The 20091-nt window shown below is 30.3% G+C and overlaps 1 protein-coding gene across 1 annotated transcript in view; it reads left to right on the forward strand.

The window, feature by feature from the left end:
• The window catches only part of LOC119669593, a 59597-nt gene that overhangs the window by 19521 nt on the left and 19985 nt on the right, over positions 1–20091 (forward strand). The window contains exons 3-5 of the mRNA XM_038079560.1: positions 2236–2323; positions 4305–4390; positions 19863–19970. Coding sequence (XP_037935488.1) covers positions 2236–2323; positions 4305–4390; positions 19863–19970 — 282 coding nt within the window. The remainder of the gene's footprint in view (positions 1–2235; positions 2324–4304; positions 4391–19862; positions 19971–20091) is intronic.

Consider the following 20091-nt stretch of genomic DNA (forward strand, 5'->3'; position numbering starts at 1 on the left):
TATATCGAACCTTAAAGATGCAAAATTTGAAATAAAAATACCAACAACAAATAATTTTAGTAATAAAATGATTTTTGAATAGTAATAATTTAGAGCAACAAAATTAGGTTTTTGTTCTCGGTTAATAAGTTACCGGCCGCGAAACTCAATTAGTGGAAAGAAACAACGCACAAGTAATGTTGAGAGTACAGGACTGGTTAAGCAAGTATGGCTTACAACTGCCTACTAATAGAACGGAGGTATTACTATTAACTCGAAGGCATAGAAATACGGAAAGAGAGACTCGTGTATATAATTATATGCTGACGACCCAAAAAACGATTAATTACCTCAAAATAACACTCCGAAATGGTAATTGGGAGACACAAATAACTATATCACTTAGATGTTGACACTTAGATTAATTCAAATAATAAGTGACTCACATTTAGAGAAGAGATAATAACCCAGATTGGACCAATAAATCACGAAAATATAGTAGAGAAAATTAGAACGAACCCAGAGAGCTGGAGAACGATACAGTCATATGTGATTCAAGTCCGCAAAGCAACGAAATTAGATCTAGAGAGGAGAATCAGAAACTAATCTAATAAATAGTGCAGACATCAAGAAAATGTGGTAAAAACGTGGAGTTCTGGACGTAGATCGAAAATTACAAAAGCATAGCTAGAAGTGCTAACATAAAAGAATTCTCCTCATAGTAATACAAAAGCGGTTCCGAGGGAAAACAAGTCGTTCCGAAAATGGGGTGTTTAAGTCCGAATACTACATATTAACGGTCGTTCTGATAGTGCATATAGCATTGAACCTGGTACCGACAAAACCACAAAAAAAGAATAAGGTTTCTGGCAATACTTGAAACAATAATATGGTCTGCTAAAACTTAAGTCAATTAAAAATAAATAAAACATTATTTCGTTTAATTAGTTAATGTTTAAAAACCTCTCTATTACAGTTTTTTATATTTTTTCTATTAAGAAATTAGTTTCTTTAATCATAATTAAATTGATAAATTAAATTTAATATAAAGTTGTTAGCAGCTACTTATGTATAAATAAAAGCTTCATATCCACAATATTCATAACAACTGTTTATAAAAACTTGTATTTTTTAAGTATGATATTAGAAGAACCAAACTAATATATATCGGCACATAGTTTTACGGAAAAAGTTTCACTGAATACTGAAAATAGGTCATTACAACGAAGCGTCTAAGAAATAATAATAGTTCCGACAATCCAACCTCAAACTTAAAATAAAGGCCAAAAAAAGACAAAAATACTGGTAAAGATATAAATTCTGCCTAGATTTAGTTTTAGACTAAATAAAAAATTATAAAAATGTTTAAAAACTGGAAATGTTTTAGTAGGACTTGCAATTAGTCGCCCTGGACTAGAGTAATATAACACATTTATTGATACATTTACAAAGCGTACAAGTGCTCATTATGTGTTTTAATTTATGTTAATGTGAAATTCGTGCTGTGAATTTCAGCGAACCATAAAACCAAAAAATAAAATGTTAACATTTTGCTTTATTAAAACGAGCACTTTAGAATTTTAACTGCACTTTTAGCAAACACAGAGCTTCTCTGGATATATATGTCTACTAAGCTTGTTTGGTAGTAATTAGCACTTGATATGGTATGAAATTTGTACTTTTCCGGAAGGAGTGTAGAGGAGTGGAGTGTGCAGATTTGACAAAAACATTTTCACAAAATTACAAGTTCATTAAAATAAAAGCATGTTTTGTATGCAGCAGCGAAGCGTTTTTATATTCCTGCAAATAATAATTTTAAAAAGGATTATTTTGCAAGGATAGCAAGCGCTACAATATGAAACTTTTGACATTTTCCACTTTCTACGCTATTTGATATGAAAATTAATGGGCGGTGTATAAAACTTGTTGGGAATTGTTTTATACGTTTTCGGTTTGTTTTTATGTTTACCGCATTTTATCGGTTAATTAACGTGTTTATTTAATATGATTTGGTTTATTACAGTTTATTACTTTTTACTATGTGTGGTGTGGATATGTGGAAACGTGGATACTACAAAATAGTCGACTACGCTCCTTTGCATACAATTACGAGCGAATAAAACCACGACAAATTATGGTTTAGAATAGATAACATTATAAACATATTATGTATATTTTTAGCTTTTATTAGAGTTTATTATAAGAGAGTAAGTATTCCTTTTAATTAAATTAAAAACTTTGTAATTTTATTTTCAGAATATTTCACTTTTAATCGTTTTAATATATTCGTGGCGTATCAATGTCAACATAAGAAAATCTAATGAACTCGAAGATGTTTATTATGGTAAGTTAACTACTGAAGTTAATTTAATAATTTTCAATTATAATTATTATAAAGCGTTAGCAAACATTTAAAAGTTTTTAAATAATCTTAAATTGACTTGCTAAAGACTTTGAAAAATATTTAAAAATAGTACTTAAGCCAAAAAATAAATTTTTAGCCCCATTTATTACCTCACTTAATAAGTCTTTGGTCCAGCTTATGCTTATATGGCAACATTGTTTTCATCACCATTTAATTCCTGAGAAATCGTATCCTTCAAACGATACGTGATAAAATTTCATGATATTCAGATAACTAATTTCTGGGTTACAGTGATAACCACAGTGTTATAAGTTCTAAAACAATGAAAAAGAAGGAATTTTCTGTGATGAGTTCAAAGCGTTATGAAGAGGATCTCCTAGATATATAGACAGATTTTGAAAGGGTTGGGTATTATGTCAACACGTCATTGCATTCTTTGGATATTATTGTAAGATCGGTACATGGATTCATATATACTTACTGAAGGGGTGAAAGTCAAATAGTCCTCTTGTCAGAAAAAAAAACACCATAAACATGAATAACCCAAAAACAAAGCAGTGAATCAAATTTTGAAGTCAGAGGCAATTACATATGATGTGCATTCCTAAGAAAATAGCATTGCTAAAAAAAATGTGCTTTTAAATAGATTCAAAATTGATGTTTCTAGTTAGATTATTACTGTCAATACATACGCCAATGAAGTTAAACTTCCTCTTTGGTATTACCCAATTTTCATGATATTTGGACAAAAAATGAGTATTTACTGCACTTTAATAATGTGTAAACAGTTTTCATTATGTTAGTATCATAAATAAAGCCAACAAAATATTACTTTAAAGCTTTAATGTAGCACTATAATTATGTAATCGTACAGAACTGGTATATACATATTTATATTTTAAGTGAATTAAGTGTACTTCTATTGAGAAGTTACGTATATGTTTAATATAACAGTAATGATTTCTTTAAATGAAATTATAAAATGCCTTTTACCACAACTTACTATATACCATATACTATTCATGTTACACAGTTGCTGATTTTGAGCACTCATTATACTTTATACTTATGACAATGGAGTAATTTAAATGTCAGATTTTCTATATATAATAATATTACTTATTCAAATATCGACTTGTTGAAACACAAAAAAATTTAAAGATTATTTGCACAATAAATAAATAAAGTCACATATCCGTAATCAGTCCAAAAGTTACCAAATGGGTAGCCACGTTTTCAACATACAAATCACGTATAGGAAAACAATTAAACTGCACACATCCAACTATTAACTGTAGACCAATAAAAACTCACAAAATTGCCAAATGAAGTCCTTAAACAATACCAAAATCGAAAGGATAAAATGACAAAGCAAACAATTGGCAACGAACTCGTAAATTTAACAATTATATTCTACACTCGAAAATCTGAAAGCAAACTTTAATGTTGTTGGGTGTTAGACCTTTACTACTTATGCCCTTGGCTTCTTAATATTTTGACAGTATCACAAAAGTCATATGTCCCAAAAGTATGCACGTTCCTATATTTTAGCCTTTATCTCCATTCAATTTAATTTCTATTTGAGTTCGTTTTTTCTTTTATATTTGCTTTGTGTTATCCTTTCTTTGACCACATAAAGGATTATGTTGGCAATATATTATCCGAATGTCAATTTAACTTCAACCTACACAGTGTACCATTATTCATTATCGCAGCAGGCAAGGACATTAGTATGTACCAGTGTTAAACATCAAACATTATAGTCAGAAGCACTCACACACAGACCCAACCGTACAATTATATTTAATCTAATAAACAAACATATATGGGAATATTTATGGAGATACTTATTGTGGCTTGGATATTTGCTATTCCTCTAGATATTCACACACGTTTTCACATAAAACTACTCGGCTTGGTATGTTATTTATATTTCATTTGTTTTATTTTATTCTTTCAGGTGTACAGATTGCATATTTTGCCATTATCGGCACACAAATGTCCATGATTATCCTCAGTGTTATCCTTCTTTATGGAATTTGCAAGGTAAGTCGTTGTATCAATATTTGCCAGAGTGGTTAAGTACACTAATACCCTTGTGATAAATCGTACCTTTTATTATTCATTTCATATTTACTTCTACTTTCAATTTACTTTTCTAACGTAATTAATTAGCAAGAATTATTTTATTTGAGTTGAATGGTAATGGTCCTTCAAATAGTTATTAAGTATATTACGAAATTATTTTCTTAGACTGTAATATTTATTAGACTTAGACAAATTGCAGAAAATGTCTTTGGAAGGATTAAATACTAAGTATTTAACAAAATAAATGATTAAATTTGAACAGAAATATACTTAAATTTTTTAATAACATTCACATCTGAATAAGTATATTAAAAAATATGAATGAATTTAACATTATTTATATCTGCAATTTTTATAAAGTTAAGTAAGTAACAATTTCTAGTGGAACTTCAGTAGACTAATAACAATAGTTTGAAGACTTCACAAATTAATTTTTTGTGGGAAATCAATAATCAAGTATTCCCATAGCCTATGTGATAGATTCTTGTTTGAGTAAATATTGGTAGATAGAAAGGATTGCATTTGTCACTTGTTGAATGTATAATCAGTGAACGAAAACAAACTGTAAAGTACCTAACATAGTGTACTGTTTTGTATTTTTGTTCAAAAATTCAAAACGAACAGTACACTAAAAAACCCCTAAATACGTAAAAAAAATTTTAGAGTTTGTGTTCGCGAACTGTTTATTATTATACTGTTTCTGGTATCTTCATCCCCTAAAAACTATATATTCCTACGCAATAATCTAAATATTATATATGATATACAGAAATTCTCAAACATTTATTACTGTTTTAAACTTTATACAAATGAAACAACAATAATATACATCAAAAATGTTTCCTAATCAAAATGACAGACACTAAAAGAACACTAAAAATACACTACCTTCAGGAAATGATCGCTACAAAAGTTTACTATCTTCATGAAAAGATCATTAAAAAATTCACTCGTGAAAAGAATACTAACGAGAAAATAAAAAATTTTACAGAAGATGTCGGAAACAGTACACTAATTTAGTGTTTGGGGCATCTCGTTTTCGTTTTTTGTGTACTATTATGTGTTCGTGAACGCAAACTGTAGACTTTTTTCTAAGAAATAGTAAATCGAAACATTTTCTACGGTTTACTATAGCTTTCAACCGTCTTTTTAGTAATTTATGGAGTCCATGAAAAAAATGTTGTTTTGGTGCAACCGATTCATCGAGCCAGGTTTTGATTTCTGCGTGACTTCTGAACTGCTGGTCAAAAAGAGCGTCTTTGCATTGATCGGAATAAATAGTAAACTGATACAGTTGCAATCTAGTGAATAAGGAGTGTGTGGTAGAACTATTCATTTAAGAGCTTTCAATATTTTTGGATAAGTGATCCAAAAGTTTTGCGATAAGTGTTCAAGCAACACTTTTCTTATCCCGCATAATGTACAATGTAATACTACTTCCATGAAAGTTTAAGTTTGCGGTTGATATGAATGGTTTGTCTAGATGAATTCATGATTCTTTGTATTTAGGATTATCGTTGTAAGACCATTTTCTTCGTCAGTCACAATTTTATACGGAAAATATCATCTTGGGTGTTTCATAAGCAAAGAATTCAGAACGATAGTTGTCTAAGTACATAATATATGTAAAATAATTCTAGAGATGAGGATGGGTGATTTTCGTGATAAAATTAATTCTAAAGTAAAAACGGTATGTACAATGCCAATTATAAGTTTATTGAAAAAAGTATGAAGTGATATTGATTTTTTGTAAATATCCGAACTAAACCACTCCTTAAGTATATTCTCCCAAAAAGCCAATAAATGCTTATTATCAATCGATTTTTGCTTATTCTATTCGAACATTTTTTACACCAAAAGAAAGGAAAAATGTTAGTATTTGTTTCATACATATCGTCAAGATGGAACAAACAGTTGACAGAATATTATGTTATGTAGCTCGTGCAATGCAATTTCAAAAAAAGTTTAACATAACATTGAAAAGTTATTCGTCTTTAGTGTTTTTTGTTTTTGGAATTTTTCACTCTAACCGCTCTGTCTATTATTTGGATCTAACGATATTAATTAAATTGACATATGGTCAATTCTTTCAAAAAAAAAAGAACAAGTACTAATCTTTGTTCGAAATGTTTCGTGGGCGAACAATTTTTGTTAATCTTAACCTAACTTAAAACATTCTTACTGTCAACTACTTCTAGTTTCAATCCATGCACATAGATCAAAAATTTGTCGCCTATTATAATCTTATACACGTCTTTTGAAGCTTCGCAATTGCAACCATTTCTTTTCATGAGCCTTCAGGATTATCTTTTTTATTTTTAAGTGACATTATGTAGCATCCAATGAATACATATTAGTATAATATAATTATATTCTTTTACATTAATATTGTAAAATAATTAAATATTGTATTATAATATGGTAAAAATAATGTGGTTGTTATATTATTGCAGAACATTTTTTAACAAACATCTGTGTTACGATTTTTGTACATAATCAGTATATCTTATCATTGCAACTGATTTTGGAAGACTTTATAATTATAAAATTTATATTTGAGAGAACGGTTTTCGCTATCAAATTCTTTATAGCAGCATTTCACAGTTACAGAAGATGGATCTTCATCTATCATTATCTTTGCAGTCACTTCTTGGTACTACATATCAAATATCGTTAAAACTCATTGCATCAAAATTTAAACGGTTTAAGTCTGTTTGCTTATTGAAATACTCTTTACAAGTCACTATAAATGTAGCAAATCACACGCAAATGATAGAGCTATCTGTAAAAAGAACTAGTCTATAATTTTTGGTAAAAATGGTAACCGATAATACTTAGTCTTGCCAATAGGTAAAATATAAATATTGCTCTTCCTACTCAAGAAAATATATTTATATATAATATATATAAATTATTTAATATTATGGTGTTATAAATCCTTAATTTCTAGCATTATTTACTAACAGAAAATATGGTTATTTATTTGATTTCATTATACATATAACATATATCGTATTTTATTATTTTTGTGAATGCGATGCCAAAACAAATTGCACTTGCTTTCATTCCCTTTCAGTGCACTTTTATAACCTTAAGTAATCCTTGTAAAATGATTGTTCATATCGTAACAGAACAGTCAAGTCGAGACGAGTTGAGTAGTAAACAAAGGTGAACCAAGAGTCTCTATGGAATAATGAAAGTATCATAGCTTCCGCTCCAAATATATTAAAAAAATATACAAGTACTTCAAGTTAATGCAGCTAAGCTTCTAATGTCAAACTTGTGTACAAGCACATCAGTAGGAATCTGTTATTCCGTCCATGTTTATGTTTCAGCATTTGTATCTGAGTTAATCAGTTTGAAGTCAGCAATCCAGAAATCCACTTAATTCAATACGTCACCACGTCAATTTGTCTGTCTGTGTGTCTGTCTGTCTGTTTGTTTGTTCACGGAGTTTGACTATGTGAGTGAGTGACGGTGTAACAATGCAAGCGTTTTACAGTGTAAATATTACTCACGCAAGAACTCGAAAATAAAAGAGCCCGTATGAGTGAATGACGTTCAATAACCGCACAAACAACAGAAAAATAAATATAAATGAAATAACAATAAAAATAATAAAATAAAAAGTAATAAAATAAAAAATAATAAAATAAAAAATAAAAAAAATACTTTCAAAGTATAAAAATGAAGTTTATTTGTCACGCGTGCTTGTTGACAGCTCAGCTCTAGAAAGGTTAAGTAACTGAGGATTTCTGGCATTGATGTTAGTTTATTTGCAGTGTAAACGACATTTATTGTGAAAATAATATTTTCCGCACATAAAACCAAAGCAATTGTCAAGGTTGTCTCGAGTTGCTTAACGCCATCGAAATTCTAAGAAAAACCGCTGGTGGTGGTGGGAGAGAATTGTGATGCAAATAGAATGAAATCCTAATTGAGTTTTATGTTAATATTCCAACTAATGAGTTCTAAGTAAAAGTATGGTTTATATACGTTAAAGGATTATTATAATTTTTTTCTGAATTCAAAAAAAAAAATTATAAGTGCATTATCCTTTTGTCTGTAGAATGATTTGAGTGTGGAGTTATGCTTCTGCTTGTTAAATAAATTCCTAAATGATGACAAAGTTGATGTCAAGCAGTCAATGTCTGTAATTTGCTTTTGTACTTTTTTGAGCTCATTTGCAAGCTTGTTCCATTAGCTCTTCTCTGGCTGAAAACTACTTGATATGCGAAAAGTTTCTGGCAAATCTGTCATATGCAAAACAGCGTTTATCATTAACGTCGTCTTTGCGTATAGGAACTCACTGCAAAGAAATGATAAGCAGCTGCAATCAAATATGTAAAAAGGCAATTTATGAAATATCTCACAAATACACAATGCCTTAAATATGTACATAGAAAATGAAGAGAATTCATGTTATAAAAAAATTAATGAGCTCAAATTTATTTGTTAGAAATAAGAAGGTTCTTCGCTATTGTATGAGAATTTAACACATTCGGAGGAAGTCATAAGTTTTTTAACATCTATATTTAACACTTTAACAATTTGGTTTTAAATTCCTAGTGATGGTTGGTTGGTTGGAGTGGCGGCCTTGTATCCCAAAAAGCCCACTTAAGCACAAATAATGGCCCATTGTGGTACCACAGGAGTTACGTTGATTTGTATATAGATTGTCGTAGATAATCATATAGATAATCATATAAATAATCATATAGATAATTATCATATAGATAATCAGTATACATTCAACGTCGAAGAAAGGTAACGACTCCCTTATTAGGTAAAGGAAAACCAACCTGACAGTTCTATGAACATGGCTAGGTCCCTAACATTACAGGATGACAACTCAGTCAGGTCAGTTAGAAAAGGAGATCAAAGGGTTTTTAATCTTCTTCTGGCTAGGGAAGGGCACTGACACATGAGATGGAGTACAGTCTCCTCCTCATCCTCAAAACCACAACCTCGACAAAAGTCATTAAAGGGGAGACCCAGTCTCATAGCGTGCCTTCCTATTACGCAGTGTCCCGTCAACACAGATACCGTAGTGCTGAGCAGGTTCCGTCTTAGTTGAAGTAGCTGACTAGTTCTTTTCTTGTCTAACTTCGGCCAAGTCAACCTAGAAATCTGACATTGACGTTCGTCAGCCCAGTATTGCTTGGCTATGCTCAGGTATTTTTGTATGATTGCCAGTTAACTGTAGCAAGTGGAATGCCTAGGCTAGGTCGTCTGCCCAACAATTTCCTGTGATATCCCTGTGACCAGGAACCCAAATGAGTTTGACCCTAACAAACCTAGCTAGGTCATTTAATGAAGCATGGCAGTCTGAGGTGAGGTGCCAATCAGTGATCTGATGGCAGCTTGGCTATCAGAGAAAATTGAGATTGGTAAATCGGATGTCCTAGTGATACTGTTACTGAACTTTGTACTTCATAAGCGCGGCTTTGCGGCAGCTGGCTAATGAACACTGACTCTAAGCTTTTAATTTGGCAGGGTACTTGCAGTTTAAAAAAATTATTTAAGATCAATTAAATATAAGAAATAATTTCAAGACCTTTGATGATGTGTATTTGGCAATACTCGAAACAGTTGTATGGTAGGCCAAAAATTCAATTAAACAAAAATTATATTAAAAAAATGTTTGTTGTTGTAGTCCACTAATTCTAGTAGTTCAATTTTATGGTTCAGTGTGGCTAACTACACAGCTGTTTCGTGTCAAAAATGCAATTATTAAGAAATAATAAAAATTTTGTTGTTCTTATTCAATATTGTTTAAGATACATCTTTTTTAAAGCAATAGTTTCTTTTAAAAAATATTATTTATGTAATAATTGACTTCAATAATCAAATTTAATATAAAATTATTTAGATTTTTTTTCACTCTTATAGATTTTTGTTAAATTTAAATATAATACAAATTAATTATAGAAATTCGAAAGCCGATGACGGAATGATCGTTAATGTAATATACATATTAACAAATACTATAATTTTTCAAAATTATAGTTATTAAGAGCGTTTTCGAACAGCAAAGAAAGAAAGAAAGGACAAACACAAAAATTTATTTAATTTTATTGAAATTTGGCTGACCATACATCAGTGGTCATCAGTACTCATCATCAATTATAGTTATTCTCGGTATGACAGGATTATATAATTGTGGTTCAACAGATTGTAGATTCCTGAGCATCTGCGAATAAATCGTTGTTAAATATTTGACATTCTTATTAACAAAATGAAATAAAAAAGTACTTATACAGAATGGTGAACTTGTTAAATACAAATATAGTTGTAGAGAATAAGTAACATAGTCCATTCAAATAAATATACATTGTGACCGAAAAGCTTTCGGAAATTCTCATTTAAAATTCGCGCGCTGTATATTTTTCGATATTTTAAGTTTATGTAGTTTGGCAGCACTGTCCTTAATTACTATGCCAAAAATGAGCGCGATCTGTCAGACAGTTCGTTTACGGCAGCTGTTGAAACCAGTTCACCTCAGTAGGGCGTTGCGAAAAAAACAATGGAAAAAAATATTGAACAAAGAGTTTGCATCAAATTTTGTGTTTCGAACGAAATTTCGTGTGCAGAATCGTTGCGAATGCTACAAAAGGCTTATGGGGAATCAGTTTTATCGAAAACTCAAGTTTATGAGTGGTACAAAGCCTTTCAGGACGGTCGTACGACCGTCGAAGACATGCCGCGTTCTGGACGACCTTCGGCCTCTACCACCGACGAAAACATTGAAAAGGCAAAGGAAATCGTGTTCCAAAATCCTCATGTGAGTGTTAGAGAGATAGCACGAGAGCTAGGCATCGGTCGTGAGAGCTATCCGCCGTAAACGGCCTCAATTGTGGAAGGATAATTCATGGATTTTTCATGACGATAATGCTCCCTCGCACCGAGCCAACATTATCAACGATTTTAAGGCCAAAAATTCAATAAATACCATCGAACAGCCACCGTATTCACCTGATCTTGCACCGTGTGACTTTTTCCTGTTTCCCAAACTCAAATTACCACTCAGAGGAACGCGTTTTGAATCCATATAAGACGTAAAACAGAATTCGCAGAGGGAACTCAAAGCCATACCGGAAAGCGCCTATAAAAAATGTTTTGATGATTGGAAGAAACGTTGGCATTTGTGTATCGCTTCTAATGGAGCATATTTTGAAGGAGATAAAATAAATATTGATGAAGATTAAGAATTTTGCGTTTTATTTAAAATTTTCCGGAAACTTTTCGGTCACAATGTAAAAGAGATATGAGTATGAGAGTATACCAGAAATCAAAGTTGATACTAAAGAACATGTAAACAAAATTTTATGTATCACAAAATTTTGAGCTAAGATAAATTAGCAAACATCTTAGCTTAAATTATAGATGTAGCATTAAATGATTGTTTATCACACAAAAAAATATTGCGAGTAATAATTTTTTTTACTTTAAACCCTAATGATCAAAATTCCGTTATCGTCGACGTGGACATCCTCTAAAGCTCAACAGACTTCGCTTAAACTGCTTAAAAAAATATCACAAAAAAGCGAACTAAATATGTTATGCTAACTATACACATGTAGTGGTTGGATTGCAATCCATACATAACGAAGAAATTGTTTTCCGCATATTATCCCGCATAGCATTGTCTTCTAAGCAGACATGCGGTGATGGAATAAATTCTGTCAAATAACCATTAGCGAAATTGCGGACATAAAATGGCGAAATATAGCATGTTTCAGTGATGCAATGCATAATTCTAAATAAGAGTTGTTCAAGCTAAGAATCCAAGACAAAAGGGAATACAGGTATTGTATTGATTGGAAGTAAATGGGTTATTTATACAATATTCAAGATTGCACTAGCTTAAAAATGTGAGCTGAACGGATAGTGTGAAATATTCGAGATTGGACCATTAATACGAGTTGCATGGATTAGAGTAGATTACTCCAAAAATGGCTCAATAATTATATAAAATTGAATGCTCTAAACTATAAATCATAATAGAAACTTATACTTTTATATGTGATCGCTTATATTTTATTTAAAAAATGGAGAAATTAAGATGAAAAAAAAGTTACGGGTCAAAATATTAAAAAACAAGGAAAAAATGTCACAATTTTATTGCTTCTCAGTGGTCACAGGAAATGAACATTTTATCAATTTTTTTTTGGTATTTATTTGATATATGTTAATAAATATTACGTAATCCTTTTTACTGTGTGTTTACAGATTATTAATCAACACATTACCAATCAATATTATTAATTCTTAATACCGAATTTCTTTGTGATATTTTTTATTTCTTTTTTTTTCACTTTTATACCTAACTGTAGTACAAATATTAACTAACTAACTTACTAATGCCATTGTCATTAATTGAGATTCATCATTCGTATAATATAAAAATAATATTAGACTGTATTTGGCGACCCTTCAATCAAGACTAATATCTAGAAAGATTTCATGTGCTATAATATGAAAATATGAAATGAAAATTATATATTGTACATATATTGTAGATACATGAAAATATATAACTCTCATTATGTAAAGAAATAATTTAACTGACATTACTAATGCTCACATTGACTAGTCAAAATTTTCAGTATTCTTAATGCAGGCTTCTGTTGTTTGATTTAATTTGGAGAAATTGAGGCGTTAATATCCATTTATTGTAAGGAATAATCTTCATTCAAATAATTATTGAACATTTGATTAACAGTTATCAACAGTTATCTACAAACGGCCGATTATGGGATTATAATTTTTTTTAGTATTTAGATATTCAAGTTATAAGGATCTGCTTGACTTTTCCTAATGTTCTACTAAAATTTTTAATAAGTTCAATGTCATTATTAAACGGAGGGACCTAACATTGGAATATCAGATGTATAAATGTTGTAGCGAGTGGGGGAAAGTGGCGATCCCTGAGGAATCCCTGCTTTTATAGATCGGACTGACGAGAGAGCGCTGTTGATTTTCGTGCGAATGGACCTCCCACGTAGGAAGCTGCCGATGATCTTAGTTGGTCTGCCTGGAACACCTATTTATATTTATATATAAATAACTTCTTAGTTTAATGACACAATTAGTACATGTTATTTCACATTTTTCATAAATTCACAAAACTACAAAAATACGAAAAAAATTCTCAAAACACTAGAGGTTCTACCTAACTAAATAGTAATAAAAAAAAAGCCGAGCCGTAAATAAAACATTTTCTATTGTTTAATGGAAATTACATGCTCGACTTAACGCTACTTTCCTAATACTTTCTAAAATAAATAATGGCAAAGCAAAAAAGACATGAGCTATGGCTTGGAGCATATAAATTACAAGCCACGGCAAATAACATTAATTAAGGAACAAAATCTCTCTTAATTAAAAAACTGAAAACATTGCTCCCCTCACCAGAAACGTACATTCGAATGCACGCCAAACAAGCGGCACTGCTTACACAGAAAGCAATACCGACAACTAATACACTCAGGAAATGCTGCGCAAAACACAAAATAATTTATAAAAGCACATCACTCCCTGCACTTCACGTTGCCGAATCGAACATGCTTAGCTACAAATGCTTTGTAACGCAGCGAAAGGCAGTGTTGTGTATTTTATGTGCTCTTGTATAGTTCAAAGCTTTTGCTGATTAAAAAACAATACCACTGCCGTATACCGACTGCACTGTTGCTTTACTGTTGACTTCTTAATGTGCACTTATATACGCAGATGTATGTGTGTGTTGGTGTTAGTTATTCTGTTTATAGGGTGTTTATATCTATCTTGAAGCAGCTTAAGCTCTTATTTGTTACAATGCATGAACTCATGTACTTGAGACAACAAAGCACCCTGCATATGTAAGGCTTGTTTGTCTCTCATTCCATCCAAGGTGTGTTGGCAGTGTTAGCAGTGTTCGTATGTGTGGTAGTAAGCTCCTTCACTTTTTATAAACACTTTAATGCGATTGAAGTCGTAAATTCTTTTATTTATATTGCACCTTCACATACATTAAGTCGGAGTCTATTTATTTTGCTCGGCCGATAAAATGAAAATAAAGTAGAGAAAAATGTTTACCTTCTCTGGAATCTTGTCTGATTTTATTAAAGTATCTTTTAAGTGAAAATTTTGTTGCAAATTTAATGGCTGAGATTTTATGAGTTGTATTTGCATTTCAAGGGAATTGAATGTAAAAAGTTATGAAAAGTAAATTAAGTTGAATCTCACACACTTGAAGTTTTAAAATATGAGTAGATAAATGTTAAAACAATAGTAGTTGTTAGTAGTAGATATATTTAATTAAATTTTGAGCCTTGAGTACAAAAGATATTAAGAATATCGTAAAATGAAGTTTTTTGTAACTTAAATTTTAAATTTTGAAGTATTCAATTTTTTAAATAAAAATATTTAATTATGGTGCAGTGAATTATAATAAACTTTACACTATAAATTTTAAATAACTGTTCTATCAACTACATCTAATACTAACCTGTATTATTCCTACGAATACCACTAAGACACAAAAATTGTCTTCTATTCACATTCGATTTTGTTGTAGTTAATTACATATATATATAAAGTATACGAAATCATAATATATACAAATAATTATCAACCATCCAAAATTTATTTTGTAACCTTTGCACCAACGTGGTCCCAACAGCAATTATGCCGACCCATGACTCAATCCTCCACTTATATTTATTGGTGTATAGTATGTATAAATTCTACGAAATTTTCTTTTATGTTCACAAAGAGCTTTTTTTTACTCGAAGTGATAAGTATAGCTTCATGAACCGATCTATGTTGACAATTGACTACAGTGTATTGAGTAATTGATTACAATTATTGAGTTTTTTGACGATATAAGTTGTGATATAAATTAATATTTTGACATATTTTTTTTCCAAGTATTAGAAAAATTTGTAAGGAAAAACATATATATTTTAAAGATATCCTATACATCAGTTTTTAGTATAATGAAAACGTAAGAATATGAATATAATTAAGTCAAACTTTGATATAACTGCGAAAAATGGCACACATGGAGTTACTTAAGTTAAGTAGAAGGTGGCTCGACTTTATCTAAATTAACTGAAATACAAGTATCTGGCTCATACTAATGTTGAAAATATAACCAAGAATGTGGAGCACCCAAAAGCTTTAGCATGGACATAAGCGAAACAACTACTCCGAAGTCTCCTCTACAAACGCCGATAGACTTTATTACAGGAAATTTAACAGGGCAGGGTGAGACTGGTTTCATGCCGTCCTATATTACAGCGTCTCGTTAGAATAGATATCTATTAACCCAAAATTATTGAATTTTTTCTATGTACCAAGCTGAAGGATTTAAATCTGAAGTATAAGAGTCACGTTGCTCTTTACCTATCTACAAAGAAAATATGAGTTCAGTTTTTATTTGTCTACCGTTAAAAATGACCCAAAATTAACTTTTGTCTGTGACTGGCAGAAGCAAGGATTGTAACGAATGGTTCCATAAAAGAGACACCAAGTATTGTTAGCTAATCTACATGCTTTTTCTCTGCAATACCAGTATGTTCATGAACCCGAATTATAGTTATCTTGGAGCTTCTGTTTAACACGTTAATAAATAGCTTTAAAATAGTTTTAATAGCTGCCTGACTGTCAGTGGAAATATTTCTTTTTCATTTAAGTCTATACTCGCAATAAAAGAAAATGCTTTTAGGATGGCGAACATTTTTGCCTGAAATATTAAAGTAGAGCTGCAAAAGTGATTCACAAATTGCTAACTTTGCGGAATAGGTCTCAAATAAAGGTTTCCGAAAAAAGTTAACAGTTGGTTTAATTCTAATGATCAAGAAATTTTAAAATTACTTATCGAATGCATTTACTTCTTTACACTTGCAGTCAACAAAATACATACAGATAATAAAATCAATAGATGATGATAGACAGTATTTACAACAGAGTATAATCATTCTAGAAATTCGCTTGATTAAAAATTTAAATTTTTGATATATAAATTTTTTCTTTATTGAATCTTTCCTACACAAAATAGAATTCTTTTATAATAAGGGACATAAAAAGTTTTGTTCTTATAAAACTTTATAATTATATCCTACAGTTATAATTAGAGCGCACATGCTTGAATATTCTTCGCACACTAACTATATTTGTTTAAAATTTACTAGCAGATGATATATTTTTAACTGAAACGTGTTTTAAATTTACTACTTCCAAGAGACTATATGGACTTTCATCAAATTTAACTGCAAGCCATTCTGAATTAGTCGTTGTACTGTATTCGATTTCCACACCATTCTTCAGATCCTTTAATCACTTTTCGTCATCTTACCCCGATTAAGCATCTTCAACAACTTATTGAAGCAACAATCTTCCTTCGGATGTGATCCTAGAATAAATGGTGATGTGAATAATAGCCATTTATGTTAAAGCTATTTGAGCTAGTGCACTTGAGCAATTTTAATCTTTATTAACTCGAGGTATCTTTAAAACCCATCTTTACGCCTTGACTGGATTATTGTTTATCACTTCATCAGACTAAACAATAATTGACCTTAGATCTGCATACCTCACCGAGGAGACTGTAACCATTCTGAGTTTCGATAGTCATAGTAAAATTTCTGTAAATTTTATTTAAGTCTATTTTGGTAAGAACCTGATTTATAATTAAATAAAATAACATACAAGACACAAATAATTTTCAATAAATTTCTCGAGTACTCACGTGCAAAAGAAAAAATTGCACAAGAACGTGCTCAATGAAAAAATTACTGACATGTGAATACTGCAACTCGCAAAACTCCTCTTGTGAGACAAAAACTAAAGATTCCGAAATAAATTGATTGTTGCAGTAGATAACGGTTTCGAGTAGAAGTAGAGACAGTAGGAACTTTACTTAAGCGCTATTATAGATATATTTATAGATACATTCACATCTAATGTTAGTATTGTGCTTATTGTAAGGCTTATTAGATTTTTGTTTTATTTACTTAATCAACAACTCTATTCTATTCTACTTTAAATAGAAAAAAAATTCACTGTGTTTTTGGTAATCGGTAATACAATATTATGTCGCATACACGTACATAATATATACCTTGCTTTATTAATAGCATAAAGTCTTCGGAATCTCACAAAATGTACAAAAGTACAAAATGTACTCTCCGGACAGTAGTCATACTGTATATATATTTAACCCTATCATCTCATTTATCTATTGATGGAACATTACCCCACACAATTGAATTCCAAACTAATGTAAATTAAAATTGAATTAAAGACAAAAAGACATACTAGTTATGCCCAGATATAACTATCCATATGTTTCATCTTAATTGGATATAAACTATAAACCTTTCCTAAATCAACATTTCAATCAATTGCTATTTATATAGATCATTTTCTTTCTAAAAATTGCCTTCAATACCTAATATTAAATTGAAATCCTTCGAAACAATTAGAATAAATAAATATGTATTGCAAAATTCATATCAATTATAAAATAACTTTTTTATTGCAAACAGTATAAAAATAGTATTCATAGTATTCAGGAAATATAATAATCAATACATTCTAAAGAATATTATGGATTTTTCATCCCCATTTAAAGGGGAATGATCGAAACAAGTAGTAATCTGATAGCACACAATCTGGCCAAAACTAAGTATGCAGTAGAATATCCTACTTAAGTGCGTCTAACGTATTTTTGACATGTAGTCGATCATTGTCGTCCAGCAAAATCACTGTACATTGTTTGTTAACTAAAATCGGAAGTTTTTCGTTCAATGTACATTTCAAATCGATTAATTATTGTTGGTAGCGTTCGGCTATGAGAGTTTCGTTCAGTTTTAGCAACTTTTAGTTCACCACTCTTTTCTGATTTCTCCCATAGTACAAAATACTATTGCTATTAACATCTATGGTCTGCCTAGATGAACCCATGATTTTTTGCGTTTAGGGTTATCGTAGTAAATCTTATTTTCATCGCCAGTCAAAATTTGATATAAGAAATAACATTGTCCGTATCTTGTATTGTGCAAATCATTGAATTCAGTTACTTGATGCGGTAGTCATTTTGCTTCTTCTTAAATCATTTTTGTACCACGTTAGCATTTAGTATTAATACCTGCTTGTGTGACATTTACCTTTTCTGCAAGCTCGATTTCTGTTTGTTCTGAGTTTTCTGTCAATGATACTTCAATACTTCATCTTCGAACTTTTTTGACCAAAACGTTCTCTGTCACTGACATTAAAATGACCATTTTTGGATCGTTAAAACTAGTTATGGCAAACCTGATCATTTTGTACATGTTCATCATAAGTTTCTTGAAGCAAACGAAAAATCAGCAGATTTTTTTCTTTGATTTAAAACAAAGTATTGTTTGGACATGTTTGCAACCAATAAAACATATATATTGACCTTGACATATGAAATCTTAATGTGAAAGGGTAGCACTCCAACAACGTAATGTGACAAAACAGAAATTAGCCAAACATAATTCGGTATTTCCTGAACCAGTATAGATACTGAGATGAAATTTTTTTATACATATTTATTGTGATTTCTTTTCTTTTGAATTTGATTTGAGTCTAATTTGCCTTACTTTTGAAATTTGGACTAAAACATGGTCAATTTTTACTTTTTTATATATACTTCAAAAAATATAACAGGTGGAAAGTTGAAATTTGGTGTACTGTATAGCTGTATTATAATACATATGCCAAAAAAATTCCTTCGAAATCATTTATGTCTAATTTAAATTTTATTAGTTTAACTACAAAAATACATATACATAAATATAAGTATGACCACCCGATTCCGAAATATTAAAGAAATAACGGAACTCATCTGTAGGGTCTTATATTAATATTAGTAATTCAATTATCAATTGAAAAAAGAATTTTTAATGAAAATTTTGTATGGGAGTGGGTACTGCAGCGGGCGGAATATCTTCAAAATTTGAAACATATGTATTATAATATAGTATATAATATTACTACGCAAAATTTCTACATTCAACCTGACATTGTTTTTGAGGTAAGTAATTAAATGTAAAAATTTACCATGTTTGGATCCAAATTTGGACAGTTTCCGGTTAACCAATTGTTAAACCATCAAATTCAAAAGAACGGCCATCACTCTACTGATTCAGAAAATACAGAATTTTGATCGGATAATTTCTGTTTTACAAATTACAAATTTTTTTCTATAATTGGTTACCATTGCTAAGTATCCCCCCAAAGTGTTTTTTTCCTAACCACTCAAAATAATTATTTAGAAATATATAAAAAAAATAAACAAATATTTTAAGCATTAAAATTGTGCGTAAAAGAAAAAAAAATATTTACAACAAATAATAACCACTTAATTTAATAAAAATTTTACTATATTTTCATTTTCGTAATTTTTTTTTTTTTACAGGAAAACCCTGGCTTGATCGTGCCGTGGATACTTGGGTACATCACGTTTATGGCCTTGGAGGCAGTCGCTATGGTTTACTCAAACGTGCTGCGGGATCATGTAAATAAGGTTAGTAAGAAAAACACTAATACAGACAAAAACAAATGCAAAACAAAATGTAAACAAAATGTAAAGTCCCACAAAAAACGAATGCAGTCGCAAAACAACAATAGCAACAACAACAACAGCA

The sequence above is a fragment of the Teleopsis dalmanni genome, chromosome 1 (genome assembly GCF_002237135.1).
Source record: "Teleopsis dalmanni isolate 2A chromosome 1, ASM223713v2, whole genome shotgun sequence".
Classification (NCBI taxonomy): Eukaryota; Metazoa; Arthropoda; class Insecta; order Diptera; family Diopsidae; genus Teleopsis; species Teleopsis dalmanni.